We start from the raw sequence: 15,439 nt of genomic DNA on the forward strand, positions 1-15,439 counted from the left end.
TTTTTAAAGGGTCAAATCCTACCATTTTGTTCTGCACTTCTTTGATTAACAATAATAATTGCTCTTATAATGATATTTATATATCATTCGAAGTACTTCAGCAAAGGGCTTTAGAAAAGCTGGAAATTGGTAGTCATCAAATTGACTGACACAACTAAAAAAAAAAGTTCTTACTTAGGCACAAAAAAAGACAAAAATAGTGTGAGACCATAAGAAGTAACTTATGTTCTCTCCAATGTTTCTACTGTGAGAAAGTGAAATTTGCCTAGTGTTATGAATACTTTCAATAGAAAAAAAATCAGAGGAAACTAAAAATTCTTTAACGGGGACCAGATGTAGTTTTTTTTTTTTTTTTTAAAGAACAAAGCAGTTGAAATCTCTTGTTAAGACTAAACTCTCTCCCACCCGAGTAAGACCTCTTTCTGGAACAGTAAGAGTATGCTAAAAATAATAAATCCGAGTGACCCTTCTTGCTTTTCTTACACAAAGCAGGCAACGAATTAACACATTTTCATAAAAACCTTCACAAAATCCTCTGCCAACAGGCTGGCAGCTAAAAGCCCCAAGTCCCTTCCCGGGAAGAGAGGCTCTCGGCCAGGCCTCCGCAACCCCCGAGGCGGGGGACAGGGACGCCAGTCAGTGAGCCCTGTGTCACATCCTGGGGGGACGAGGCTGGTGGCCTGGCCGGGGCCCTTAGGGCCCCGGAGATGCGGCGGCCTCTGTAGCGGCGGCGGCGCGTGGTCCGGGCTCGGCTGCAGGGCCGCGGTGGGGCGGGAAGGTCAACAGGGCAAATATTTTCTCGGAATCCACCCGGCGGGGCCAACTTCGGTTGATCTCCTTTTCCTCCCCTCCCAGCCCACTTTCTCCGCTTGCCCGCCCCCTATCCCCCACCGCTCCCCAGCTCGCAGCCCGCTGCTGCAGAGGAGCGACCCCTCTCCCGCCCGCCACCCCAGAGTGGGCAGAGGGCTTCGGCGGTGCCTGCCGGCGGAGCCCAGGGTCTCTCCGCGCTGGATCTGCCGGGGCGGGGAAAGAGGTCTCCGTGGGGAGGAGTCTCCTTGGGGGAGGCAGGGTCTTGGGGGGAGGTCGCCAGGGGGAGGGGTCTCCAGCGGCCGGGCGGGGGGCGGGGCCGGGCTCCGTGGAGGTCGGCGGAGGTGTGTCCAGGGGCCGGCGGGCAGCCGCACACTTGCACTCCTCCGAGTGCCCGCGCACGGTCGCCGCTTTCTACCCGGAGCCACACCAGAGGCGGCGGCGAGATGCGTGGCTGCGGCACCGGGCTGACGCTCCTGGCCTCGCTGTTCTGGGTCGCCGCGCAGGACCAGCAGAGAGGTGAGCCCGGAGCGCGTCCTGGTCCCCACCCCCCGGGCGGGGAGGCTGCGGGACAAAGCCCCACGCCTGGCCACGTCCCAGGTCAGTGCGTACAACAGCGTTCACCCCGGACCGGAGATTGGACACGTGGGTCTCCCACGCGGCCCCTGGAAAGGTCACCCGGTCCGCGAGAGCTGGGGGCGCACCCCTGACCCGCGCGGCCCCCTCATTCGCGCCTCGGGCTTCACCCTCCTCCGAGCTCTGGGTCTAGGTGTCTAGCTTGGCGACCCGGGAGCGCCGATGGAGAGCAGCGCGGGCCTGGCTCTCGGTCCGGCTCTGGCGGGAGGTTGGGGAATGAATGGAAAAGGCGCCTGCTGAGTTACCCTCGCTGTCCTGCGGCTGAAAGCCGGTCATCCACGGCTGAAAAGGGCGGTCCCTGGGCCACTGGCGGGCTGGGAGCTCGAGGGGAGGAGCGGGCAGGGGGACCGGTCGGCGGGTGGAGTGCGGGGCTCGGTCGCGCTTCTCAGTCGCTCTGAGTTCAGGCCCCTTAGTGGCCAAACCGACGGTTTCCCGCGCAGTGTAGACTTCGAAGTGAGGGAGCGGGGGCGAAGGGGAACTGGGATGCTGGCTGTTTGCACGCGCACGCTGGCTCGCGGAGTAAGGTTGACAAGGAAGGCAGGGAACAGAAACCCTCAAGGGAAGTTTCAAAGCTTCTGTCAATGCCACAGGGAGAGAGAAACCCTCCTTTCTGCCAACAACTAACTCCGTGTCCCGCTCTCCCCGAGGCTGTCTTCCCAGCGCCGCAGTTCCTAGGCTAGGCGGTCACAAATACTTGCTGAAAACGCCTTAATGTATGCAATACGTGACCGCGGGCATGCTCCCACAAAGACAGGTTTCATTAAGAAACCAAGGAGGGTACAGGTCAAAAGCAGGTAGACGGAATGAGCATTACCCCCGTAGGAAAGATGGGCGTTTGGGAGTCGTGCTGAGCTGTGGACTCTGCAGCCAGGAGACCGTCCCATTCATTGGAGCGTTCGCTGTGGAAGCGCTGGACCGGAGCTGGCAACACAGCTTTGAAAGGCTGGGCGTCCGCTCTGCGCGGGGCGGGGGCTGGGGTGCAGGGAATTTACATAGTTCTCCCAGAAAGAAAGGAGCCCGCCTTGCGGGAGAGGCTAGCAGTTCAGTTCGGAGAGCTGAACGCCTTTCTCTGGGGTTGCTGACAGTGAAAAGCCTGGTTTCCCACAGGGTGGAGGGAGAGCAGCTGGAGTGGGCTTTGTTGTTCTAAGAAATGGAAAGTCCTAGACTGAGGAGATGCCCTGAGTGTTTTCCGCGCCCCTCTGGGCTCAGCACTTGGCCCGACGGGTTATGAATGATGTTTGGAGAAAGTGCGACCACATGGGGCTTTCCTGCTTTAAGATGCTGAGGAAAACCACCCGCAGTGGGAGGGCCTTTGAATCTTTCACACTGCCTTCCAAATTTGCAGTCCCCACCCCATCAACCATCACCCTTCCTAACAAGCTTCTTGGAGGGAGCTTTGACTTTTTAAAATTGTTTTGAGGAGCTTCCGCTGTGGCACAACGGGATTGTGAGTGTTGGGACACGGGTTCCATCCCCCGCCTGGCACAGTGGGTTAAGGATCCTGCATTGCCACAGCTGCGGCTTAAGTCCTGGCTTAAGTCGTGACTGCTTCTTTGGGTCTTAGCCCTGGCTTGGGAGCTCCATATGCCACGGGTCTGCCAAAAATGAAAATAAAATAAAGTTTGGGGCCCTATGTAGATAGTGTGAATGATCAGTGAAATGGTATATTTTGATCATAATATAATAATAAAATAACCCTGGCCTGCATCATCAGTGAGTTAGCTCTATGGTGCTTACATTTTTGAAAACCATTATTATCCAACGGCACTCAGATTATTAGGAATTCTCTATTATTTCAAGTCTCTCTGGATTACATCTCACCGTGTGTGACTCAATGTCTCCGATCCCTTGAGGTATGACCTGTGTAAATTGAGCTATTCCTGAGTATAAATTACTAGGTGGTATCTTTCTAACAATAATGTTGTATTAAGAATGCAGCTGGCAACCACGTGGAATTATAGTTGTTTCACAGGTCAGCTCATCAACCCTTTGGTTTTAAGCTGTTGTGTTTTTTTTTGTTTTTGTTTTTTCTCCTAAGTAAAAACAGACAATTTCAAGTAGAGAGGAAAAAAAAAATCTATTCTATGACTAGAAGAAATTTACTTCATTCTCTTAAATGACATAGCATTCAAAACTGAGTATGTGCTCCACAGTGTGGTGTGGGCCTGAATAGCTTTCACAGGTGCATTTTTCTTTTCTGTAGCTGAATTCCCCAAGTAAGGGACAAGAAAAAAAAGAATTACTGATTTTAGCAGTTGGAAACAAGGATTGTGTCATGAAAACATCACTGCCCACCTCCTACATATCCCAGACTTTGGCCCACTCCTTTTTTCGCTTCTCTTTTTCCAGACATTAAATATAAAACCTACGTCTGTAGTTAACAGAGCTAGATGGAGAATTCAAATGGAGCAAGGATCTGAAATAAACACATGCTCTACCTTGCCTCTTGTTGCCATTCTGAGAATCACACTGTTTGATGAGCCATAAACTGTTTATATGACTTCTTATTTCAAGGTCATTGTCTTTGAGAACCCTGCTATTTTAGTATAATTCATTCATAAGGTTCTATGACTATTCATGACCATCTATAATCGGTTTGTATGGGGAAATGAGAAGGTGTATCTTTAAGCTTTAGATGCTTTATTCTTCGGCTTTACTAGCTGTATCAAACCAGGCAAGTTACTTAACCGCTCTGTGCTTTTGTTTAACCATCTGTAAATGGGAGTTAAATAGTGGTACCTGCCTGGTGAGGCTGCTCATGACCAAATAAAGGAAGGCCAGGATAGTGCTTAGAACTGTGCCTCGTCCTGGGTCAGCCCTCAATAAGCATTATCCATGCAGCATTACGACTGTTTTGTGCAGAACTCTTGGGGGGCTCTCGTCCCAGCTGCCTTCTCTGGAACTTGGAATCTGGGTTTGGATTGAGTGAGCAGTCTCAGGCTTAGATGTCAGCCCTGTCGCTTTGAGAAGCCGTGACCTTGGTGAAGTCGCTCGGCATCTCTGGATGCTAGTCCTCCGGTCTGTGGAACATGAAATGGAGAAGATTGCTGTGATTCTGTAACACCCGGGAGAGTTTGGGTCCAGCACTGGGTATGCCAGCATCATAGGCATGTCATCCACAGTGATGGTCTGACGGTGGCGCCTGTGGGGTCCTGGACACCCCCCCCCCTTTCAGTGGCCACATTCATTGGGGCATTAAGGCATGTTGATTTTACCTCCTGAAAATCTGTGCAATCTGTCTCCCATTTTTTTGTCCCCACTGCTGACTAGGCTCAGGAACTGTTTGTATTTCCCATGAAATATTGTGACAATTCCCTCACTGGGCCTCCCTCCTCCCCCCCCCCCCAGCACCACCACCACCGAGAAATTTCTAGAAACACCACCCTATGGGCTTGGACCAATGCCTCTCTAAGTTCTCACTTCATGACAGGCACACCCAAAATGACCCTGGGGCATCGTGTCGGTGCTAAAAGTCAGGCTGGGACCCAGCTGGCCTGCTGGCCCAGAGCTCAGGGCTCTTAGCTGAGGACATATGTGCTCCTATTCTTTGCTGACCAGTTTGGCTGGGCACATGGGCTGTTCCAAGCTGGACAAGTCTCACGTGGGGTCCAAAACCCTCAGAAACCTTCCCATCTGGTCAGTGCTAAAGTATCTATTAGGTCCCCTTTCATGGACACCTGGGACTCTCCATTTAGAGCCATCATTGTCTGTATCCTGGTGACCTGAGCAAGCGGCTTGCTGATCTGTCTCATTCACTGGCCTGGGTTTCCTGGGGGCAAGGGCTATTTTATTTTCATCTGGTGTCCATGGCTTTTCAATGTTCCTGGTGGTTAACAGCCACCTATCTTGATTGAGCCACGTTGAATCATGTAACTTTAAAAAATATTTTTGGAAGTTCCTGTTGTAGTGCAGCAGAAACGAATCCGACTAGGAAGCATGAAGTTGCAGGTTCAATCCCTGGCCTCACTCAGTGAGTTAAGTATCCGGCATTGCTGTGAGTTGTGGTGTAGGTGGCAGATGTGGCTCGGATCTGGTGTTGCTGTGGCTCTGGTGTAGGCTGACGGCTACAGCTCCCATTAGGCCCCTAGCCTGGGAACTTCCATATGCGCAGGTGCGGCCCTAAAAAGACAAAAATACTATATATATATATATATATATATGTATTTTTTTTTTTGAAGAGGTAGTCCATCTCCATGGTACAAAGTTCAAAAGATACCAAAGAATCTATAGAAAAAGGTTAAGTCACCTGCTTTGGAGGCCACTTGTATTTTTAGTTTCTTGAGTATCTTTCCTTCCATGTTTTTCTTCATGTAACTCCTAAAAGCAAGCTACTCATAAAACGAACTTCCTCTGTACTGCTTCCTGATGGTAGAAAGGAAGTGCCAGTTATTTCCTGACAAAACAGGAAACTCTCTTTCCCTCCCCACTTCTTCATTGTCCCTGCTGCCGGTTTTAAGGGCATCATTTAATGAGTATATATATTTGTCAACTTTTCACCTTCCCATTTGTCCCTTTCAACATGGCTTTTGACAGAAAGGCCTTAGAGCCGTGTGTGCTAGATCTTTTGCAATTTGAAAACTAGATCAAGGATTTCCTAACACGGTCCTCCTTCTGAAAGTCTTATTTACTGTAGAGTTAATAAGCTATTCCCAAAGCCGTAAATAATTTCAAAAAATATATTTAGGCAATTTATGATGTGAGAGGTTAAGTTTGAGAATAGTTGTATTAGCAGTTAAAGATAATGTGTTATTTATTTTACCCAAAAAGTATTAGTGGAATGCCTGTGGCAGACACAGAAAAACTTAATTTCAAAAAACAGTTCCTGATGAGTAAAATAAAGTCTGCGTCATGAATACGAGGTTAAGTGGAGACAACCTGAGAGGTCTTGTTCTGAGACCTTAGCTGAAGTTGCCAGTGGTATTTCTCAGGCATGATTGGATGAACCAGATAAACTCTAGTCTCCTTAGGTGGATGTAGGCAGTTTATTCATGCTTGCAAATAACTCTTACCTATTTTATTTCTAAAATACGAACATGTATCCACAGACAGTTGAGGAAATAAATGCATTTCAAAATTAAGGAGAAGGGGAAAAAAAAAAACCACCTCCTTTGTAGAAGTAATTGAGGTAAGTTCATGAACTTGGGTTCTGTTGGAACATGCCTGCCAGGAAGCTATTTCAGCATACAATGCCATATGATAGCTGGGTTCATTGCATTTTCATGTCCTGTGTACGGAGGGTGACCCTCCATGCCCAGGGTGACCATTTTACACAGCACAGAACCTGTCCACTGGGGAGTCTTTGTTTCCTCAAGGCTGGAGCAGGAGCGCCTTCTTTGGGGTAACTTGTTCCCAGGGGTTGTGTGTCTTGCTTGGGGGCAGCAGACAATCAATGGAGGCAGTGAAATTACGAATCAGCCTGGTGGAGAGCATTTTTGCCTCGGTAAGCGTTTACCTCAGAGGTTAATCCAGAAGCGCTGCGGTGGAAATACATCAGATCCGGATGTCAGCGAGAGTGAGCGTGCATGTTTCTCCTTTTTTGATTCAGCCATTTGATGTCTGAATCTCTTCATTCCTGAACTTATCTTTGAAGTCTGATCTGCTGGCCCGGCCGGCCGTGTGACTCCAGTTCTGGTGCCAGAGAACCTCCAGCGCTGCTGGTGGTGGGAACGTCGGATTTAGATCCATGCGTATTTATGGAAAGTGCCATCTTTTCCCATTCCCTGAAGTATTTCCTGCAGTTTGTTCCATTGCCCTGTAATTTCCTGCCAGAACCTCAGGAAACCATCTGCAACAATAAAGAAGATGCTTACATTCAGAAGATCATTTTTAGTTTAGAAGAGGACGTTGAGAAAGGAGAAAACCTCGCACTGCGATGCTGATCATTGCACACCTCACATTGACAGGTCCTCCAGCCTTTCTGTCAGGGCAGGATTTACACACAAAAAGCGATGATCTGGTTATCTGAGGCCCAACACGCAAACTCTTTGCTGCTCCAAAGACTTCTGTCCCTGTTTCTCCCAGTATATGGCATCCTCTTGGATGCGTTGGTTTCCTCTTCCTTTTCTCTATTTTCTTTTTCTGCATTCCTCTTATCCAGATTGTCCCTTTGCATTTTTGTTTCTTCCTTTAAAAATGTCCTGGATAGTTTGCCTTTGTTCCTCTTTACTACCCTGCAAATGATCACTGACAGTCTGCATTACTGAGCCCCTGTTGCAATGAGCAGAGTTTCTGCCTTGCTTTGCTGACATGGTCACTTAAGAAGACCCCTCTTTGAAAAATACTCCTGAGCAAGCAGGACCATTAGAGTCCTTCATATTTTGGGATAAGATGTAGCCTTGAGTAGTTGCTTGAATGAATTAGTCTTTCATGGAGTTCCCGTTGTGGCGCAGTGGTTGACGAATCCGACTAGGAACCATGAGGTTGTGGGTTCGTTCCCTGGCCTTGCTCAGTGGGTTAAGGATCGGGCGTTGCCGTGAGCTGTGGTGTAGGTTGCAGATGTGGCTCGGATCCTGAGTTGCTATGGCTCTGGTGTAGGCTGGCGGCTACAGCTCCAATTCGACCCCTAGCCTGGGAACCTCCTCCTAAAAGGCAAAAAGACAAAAAAAAAAGAATTAGTCTTTCATTCTTTAGTTAATTCATCCCAAATCGTTGAAATATACTTCATGTGCAGGCATGATGTGCCCTCCTTTTCCAACTGCTTTTAATGGATGTGCCTTCTTCTCTGGGGTTCTCTGAGCCGCCTCCTCCCCTCCTGAGCCAACCTGCACCTTCTCAGGTCCTGCGAAGATGAAGTCCAGCTCCTTTCCACCCACTGCTCCCGACCTTCCCTGATCTGGTCCCTAATTGACGATCCACTGTGCACCTGCTCTACCCGGCCTCCATCACGAGGTTTTTGTTTTTGTTTTTTTTCAGTGTTTGGTTTTTGGTTTCCATTCTAGCTCCACCAGCAAAGGAAGAGCAATTCTCCCTTATATACATCCCCAACACCCACTTCCAACACACAACCACACACACACACACCACACTCACACCACATACACACTATACACACAACCACACACACACACACCACACATGCACACCAACACACAACCACACATACCACACACACACCATACAGTCACCACACACACAACACACTCACACACACACACCATATACACACACCAACACACACACCATACACACAACTACACACACAAAACCACACGCACCATACATACACCACACACACACACACACACACACACACTCACACACACATACTACACATCCCACTTACACTGACCTTGCAGACCAGCTCCCAGCTAAAGGGCTCCAGGTACTAGAGAGGTATTGTATGTGACTAACCCCAGACTGACAGAACCAGAATCTGGACCTGGACCTTCTGCTTAGGTGGGGCAGGTTCTGGGGGAAGAATGTAGAAGCAAGCTGTGGTAGCGGGGGAGACAGACGTTTTGGGGACCAAGGCCTTAGTTCACATTCTAAACCAAAACACATGACCAGGAACCACCTAGTAGCAGAAACGTGAACTCCAGATACTTTCTGTGCTCACAGACAGGGGCCCAAATGTGGAGTGAGAAGAGCTGCAGAGTCCAGGAATCAGGACGGGTTTGTTGGCTTGAAAAGATTATTTATCTGTTCTTTTCTTCCATCCACCAATTCAGCAGAAATTTTTTAAAAGGATTATGTTTCTGTCATTGATGTAATATTGACTGATGATGAATAAGGCTTAAAACCCAGAGTATATTGAACAAGATCTTATTTCTAGATTTGGAGCCACTGACTTAAAGGCATCTCAAACCAGCAACCCCTTAGCTTACATATTCAGCAAGTATTTGTGGTGTTTCTAGAATGTTCCACACACCGGTGACCAGTGGTCCTTGAGCCCCCAAAGCTGTCATCAAGCAGACGTGACACATGTCTGAGGAATCAGTCCCCCTGTGTGTGTCCATCAGTTTAAATTTGGGAGGGGTTTTTGTTTCTGAATGCCTCGATCACCAACCTCTCTCCACTTGTTACCATAAAATAGCATCACTAGAAACAGAAAAAGAACTCTAATCAAACACTACATTTCTATGGCATTTGGTCTTCATTTAGTAATTTGAAGACTGTGACTTTGAAATTCTATCGTTCCTTGACTTCGGTCTTATTGGCATATGTTGACCAGCTCTTGGAGTTATATTTTTCCCTAAATAGAGTTTTTATTGAAAGGAACTCTACCTGCCAGCCTTTGTCTATGTGGGGGAAGAGCAGTCCTCTCACAGGCATTTTGGGCTAAGCCAGCCTGGCCTTCTCAGGAACAGAACAAAGACAGACAGAATTTATGTCACAGATGGATTTTTGTTTGATAAAAATCACTTATGACTGAATGAAAGAATGGCCTGTTCTCTGCAGAAATATAACATCTAACATGTTTTTAGTAGTTTCCAACTTTGTTGGTTTAATTTTAATTCTTCTTCTTTTTATGACCACACCCATGGCATATGGAAGTTCCTGGGCCAGGGATTGAATCTGAACCACAGCTGAGACCTATGCTATGATCCTTTAATTAACTGCACCAGGTGGGAAATTGAACCCGAACTGCTGCAGTCAGATTCTTAACCCACCACACCACAGCGGGAACTCCCAGTTTTAATTCTCTCTCTTTTTTTTAAACAGTTTATTTAATTAATTAATTTATTTATTTTTGTCTTTTTAGGGCCGCACCCTTGTCATATGGAGGTTCCCAGGCTAGGGGTCTAATCAGAGCTGTAGCTGCTGGCCTACGCCACGGGTCACTGCAACACCAGATCTTTAACCCACTGAGTGATGCCAGGGATTAAACCCACAACCTCATGGTTATTAGTCGGATTCGTTTCCGCTGTGCCATGACGGGAATTCCAACAGTTTATTTATTTTTTATTTATTTATTTTTTTTTGTCTTTTTAGGGCCACACCCACAGAATGTGGAGTTTCCCAGGCTAGGGGTCAAATCAGAGCTACAGCTGCTGGCCTATGCCAGAGCCACAACAACTCCAGATCCGAGCTGTGTCTTCAGCCTACACCACAGCTCATGGAAACACCAGATCCTCAACCCACTGAGTGAGGCCAGGGATCGAACCCGCAACCTTGTGGTTCCTAGTCGGATTCATTTCCACTACACCACTACGGAAATTCCCCAGTTTTAATTCTTATAATTGACTAAGTTAAGAAGTGCCTCATTTTCTGTGGTCAAATGTTCCTGAAAACATGTGCGTAAGACAGTTTTCTGTAAATGAAATGATTTTGAATTCCTTATTCAAATAATTCCAAAATAATATTTGAAGGAACCAGCTAGATTTTCAGTCTCTGTTACTGGATTCTCCTTGGTTTCATGGATCCATGTCTGGCCCTATGCCAACATCACACTGTTTGGATTCCTTTGGCTTTGTGATAAATTTGGAATTAGGTGGTGTGAGCCATTCCGCACTGTTCGTTTTCTCTAAATTGTTTTGACAGTTCTAGGTCCTTTGTATTTCCATTTGTATCAGCTTGTCAATTTGTACAAAAGAGCCAGCTGGGATTTTGATAGGAATTAGATTGACTCTGTAGATCACTGTGGGGAGAAGTGCTGTCTAATCATATTGAATCTTCCTGTCTATGAATAAGAAATATGTCTTCATTCACTTAGATATTATTTAATTTCTCTTGGAAAAGTTCCATAGTTTTCAGTTGTTAATTTTTTTCCTAAGTATTTTAAATTCCTTTTTCATAAAGAAGGCTGAGTATACGTATGAAGAACAGACCCGGCCCTTCTTTGATGTGCATTTATCCTGGATCTCCTGTTAAGAGCTTGGCTGGTCCAGAGGTCTAAGCCTTTCTAGGATGAGGGCTGCGGACTTTCATCTACTGAATTTACACCTTCGTGGACATCACTGGGCATGCGTTTCCACGCTCTGCTCCAAAACCTCTGTTTTAACTGAAGCCCCATATTCCCTCTAAACAGTTACCAAAGGTCTCTAAGACATGAATGCAGGACGGGGAGCCTGGGGTCTGGGTTAAATAGTGACAGGAAACTGGAGGAAGCAGGATCTTACTGATTGGTCTGATGAACTTTGTGCCAGGGCTCGGCTGCCTTGGCCCTCCCAGAGTGTTAAAGCTGGTGGAAACCCAAGAGGTCTTTTCATCTGTTGACCTCAAAGCAGCAGCCCTGGGGAGGTCTTAACCATGCAGGAGCCCAGCCCAGCCCTGCAGAATCAGGATCTGCATTTTTGCAATGAGATCTCCGGGGGGTTTGATGCAAGTTTGAGAAGCTCTGTTCAAATCCCCATCCACTTGCCCCTTTGACTATAGAATGACTTTCGAATATCTCCTGCCTAGTTAAATTGTAATGATCAAATATGTGGCTGCTACCGGTCATCTTTTATTCATTCAGCCATAGGTCATGTTAACTTTTCTCTGTGTCCATGCTGTGTGTACCCATCACCAGGAACTGGAGCACCTTTTCCAAGTCCACCCAGATTATTTATGCTGGGCTTGCAGGTGGATTGGGAGACATACAGGAGGTCCTGATCTATCCCTGTGAAGCTTGTGCTGGTTTTATTTTCACCACTGCTGAGATTCCACTAACTCCACAACCTAGCGTGTTCACTTCCCACACTTGGGATCTCCTGTTCTATCATTATCGATGTGGGGGTTAATAATATTATGATATAATAATATATACTTGTATATACTATAATACAATAGAATATATAATCTATAATTTTATATAATAATATAATTATTATATAATATTATTAATTAGCAGGGAAGTGCTGAGCACATGGAAAACCCAAGAATCTGCCCTCAACCCAATATACTTTATGTCGAGTCTCTTGTGTTTGGAAGTAGCTTTTGGGGAAAAGTACACACCTTCCGACTTTCCCCCTGAGAACATACCTGTGTGGGGAATGAGCCTCTTCTGCTTTCCTCGGGAAATTGGTTCATCTGGAAAGTCTGGGATAACTGGCAGAGGCGGACAGCAGGGTGTTGTGACAGAGGGAAAAACGAGGCATCTGCGTTATGACAGGGGCTGAAAGAGAGAGGTTTAAGCAAAAGAGAAAGGTCATTGTCTACAAAAACTACTGTGGGATAGATTGGGAGGTTGGGATTAACATAGGCACTTTACTATATATCAAATAGAATCAACAAGGACCTCCTGTATAGCACAGGGAAATCTACTCAATACTCTATAGTGACCCAGATGGGAAAAGAATCTGAAAAGAAGTGAGTAGATGTATATGTATAACTGATTCACTTTGCTGTACACCTGAAACTAACACAACATTGTCAGGCAACTAGACTCCAATAACATTATTTATTTATTTGTATTATTATTATTATTTTGTCTTTTGTCTTTTTAGGGCCACACCTGCAGCACATGGAGGTTCCCAGGCTAGGGGTCAAATCTGAGCTGCAGCTGCCAGCCACAGCCACAGCAACGCCAGATCCAAGTGGAGTCTACAACCTACACCACAGCTCACGGCAACGCTGGATCCTTAACCCACCGAGCAAGGCCAGGGATCGAACCCGAAACCCCATGGTTCCTAGTCAGATTCGTTCCCACTGCGCCATGATGGGAACTCCACTTTTTTTTTTTTTTTTTTTAAAGCTACTGTGGGGTCAAATGAACTGAAGGTGTACTGGTTTGGCAAAGACGGAGGCAGATGCTGACCTTGACAAGGACATTTTTATTTTTAAAAATATTTATTGGAGTTCCCGTCGTGGCGCAGTGGTTAACGAATCCAACTAGGAACCATGAGGTTGCAGGTTCGATCCCTGCCCTTGCTCAGTGGGTTAACGATCCGGCGTTGCCGTGAGCTGTGGTGTAGGTTGCAGACGCGGCTCGGATCCCGCGTTGCTGTGGCTCTGGCGTAGGCTGGCGGCTACAGCTCCGATTCCACCCCTAGCCTGGAAACCTCCATATGCCGTGGGAGCGGCCCAAGAAATGGCAAAAAGACAAAAAAAAAGTGCAAAGATGATTTAATATTAAAAAAATAAAATAAAATAAAATATTTATTTATTCATTGCTGTTTAGGGCCGCACCTGTGACATACGGAGGTTCCCAGGTTAGGGGGTCAAATCAGAGCCACAGCTGCCAGCCTGCACCCCAGCCATAGCAATGCAGATTGCACATGTGACCTACGCCACAGCCCATGGCAATGCTGGCTCCTTACCCACTGAGCGAGACCAGGGAGGGAACCCTCAACCTCATGGTTACTAGCGGGACTCGTTTCTGCTGCACCACAGTGGGAACTATGTCAAGGACATTTTTAAAGTTTTAAAGGAGCAGAATCCCAGAAGAAGTCGAATGAAGAGCAAGTGCGAGGCAGGGACCACATTTCTTATATACATCCTGGATTTAGTAACAGCTTTAGAAAAAAATAGAAAACATATCACCTTAAGTATACAGGGCTATATAAAGAAGCAGCCCAATCTCAGAAGAAAAAAAAAAAATGGTACTAAAACTCAGAGAGTACGGTGTTATCAACCCCAGTGACAATGATACCCAGATAACGTGGCTCTGAGCACTTTTGATTAGGGTGTTTATTCTCTTTGTCAGATGTATTGGTCTGTTGTTGGTCCCTGAACTGGAAGATAACACAAATGCTTTCCCTGTTTGTAAGCTGAAGTCTGTTGGATGAAGCCACCTTGGGGGTCATTGTTCTGGTGTTGGAGGTGGTGACTCACTGGGCGTCTCAGATGCCAAGTGAGTTGATCAGAGATAACGGATGCTTCTGAGGACAGCCCTCAATCAAAGCTTTCATGGGGCACTCCCAGAACCAGTCCAAGAATTTTAAGAGCTAGTGCAAAATGCCAGTGTGGAGCCCCTTGTTTAAAGGATGAAAAGATGCAAGACAGTGTCAATCAAGCCTTAAACCAAGGCTGACGGCACCCATCACACACCCATGGGGTGGTCCTGGACACATTCTCCTAGGGGATGCCGAAGCTCTGAAGTAAAATCTGTGTCACTGAGCACAGGAGTGGCAGAAGAAGGGAGAAGAAATAACTAAAATCTTGAAGAGTTTGCAGAAAAGTTGATGGTTTTTAGAAGTTTTGGCTCTGGTTAGCAAATGTTGAATTAACTGATGTTTTTAAGGTATTTAAACAAATAATATTGAAGACATGATAAATGATAGAAGCAAAATACAATAAATTGGCATTTTCATTCAACAGGGCTGCCAATATTCCACTCAGAGGTTGCACTTGCTTTTTTTTCTTCTTCTTCTTTTTTTTTTTTTTTGTCTTTTTAGGGCCGAACCCACGGCTTATGGAAATTCCCAGGCTAGGGGTTGAATCAGAGCTATAGAGACCACAGCCACAGCAATGCCGGATCCGAGCTGCATCTGTGATCTACACCACAGCTCACAGCAACACAAGATCCCTGACCCACTGAGTGAGGCCAGGGATCGAACCTGCATTCTTATGGATACTAGTTGGGTTCCCAACCCACTGAGCCAAAACAGGAAATCCCCGCACTTGCTTTTTGATTTCCCTTTAAGTGGAGTCACTCCTGGAAGAATTTGGAAGGAGGGAGCAGGTGCCATGCCTTTTTAGGGCAATGGGGTTTCCAGGAAATTTTAAAATAATTGTCAATGTTGAGTGGCTATGGTGCTTTGCCTCTGTGCAGTAGTGATTTCCATCCCTTGTAGAATCTTTTTAACTGTTGCCCTTTCATTTCAATTTTGTGGCAACAAAAGAGAAAACCTCTTGATGGCAGATGAATTGCAGCCGGGATCTCTGCAACTAAATTTGGGTGTGCGATCAAAACCCTCAGTGTCGTCAGAGCTAAGCATTAAGGGGCTTTTGTGGGAGGGGGAGGCGGTCCTGATAAACTTTTATTTTCTGCAGACAATTTCGGGCTTAGCTCTTCATGGCTTGTTTATCTTACAGTGGAAAGCTCTGTCTTTGTCAAGGACACCTAGAGCCCATTGCCATGGAAATGGGACTCTGGCAAAACCCTTCCAAGGCCTTTCACCCACCATCCCCTCTG

At 46.6% G+C, this 15,439-nt stretch overlaps 1 protein-coding gene across 1 annotated transcript in view; it reads left to right on the forward strand.

Annotated features, from left to right (window-relative positions):
* The first annotated feature begins 1,222 nt into the window (after positions 1-1,222).
* The window catches only part of LAMA1 (laminin subunit alpha 1), a 137,531-nt gene continuing 123,314 nt past the window's right edge, over positions 1,223-15,439 (forward strand). The window contains exon 1 of the mRNA XM_047793750.1: positions 1,223-1,326. Coding sequence (XP_047649706.1) covers positions 1,254-1,326 — 73 coding nt within the window. The 5' untranslated portion in view covers positions 1,223-1,253. The remainder of the gene's footprint in view (positions 1,327-15,439) is intronic.

The sequence above is a fragment of the Phacochoerus africanus genome, chromosome 8 (genome assembly GCF_016906955.1).
Source record: "Phacochoerus africanus isolate WHEZ1 chromosome 8, ROS_Pafr_v1, whole genome shotgun sequence".
Lineage (NCBI taxonomy): Eukaryota > Metazoa > Chordata > Mammalia > Artiodactyla > Suidae > Phacochoerus > Phacochoerus africanus.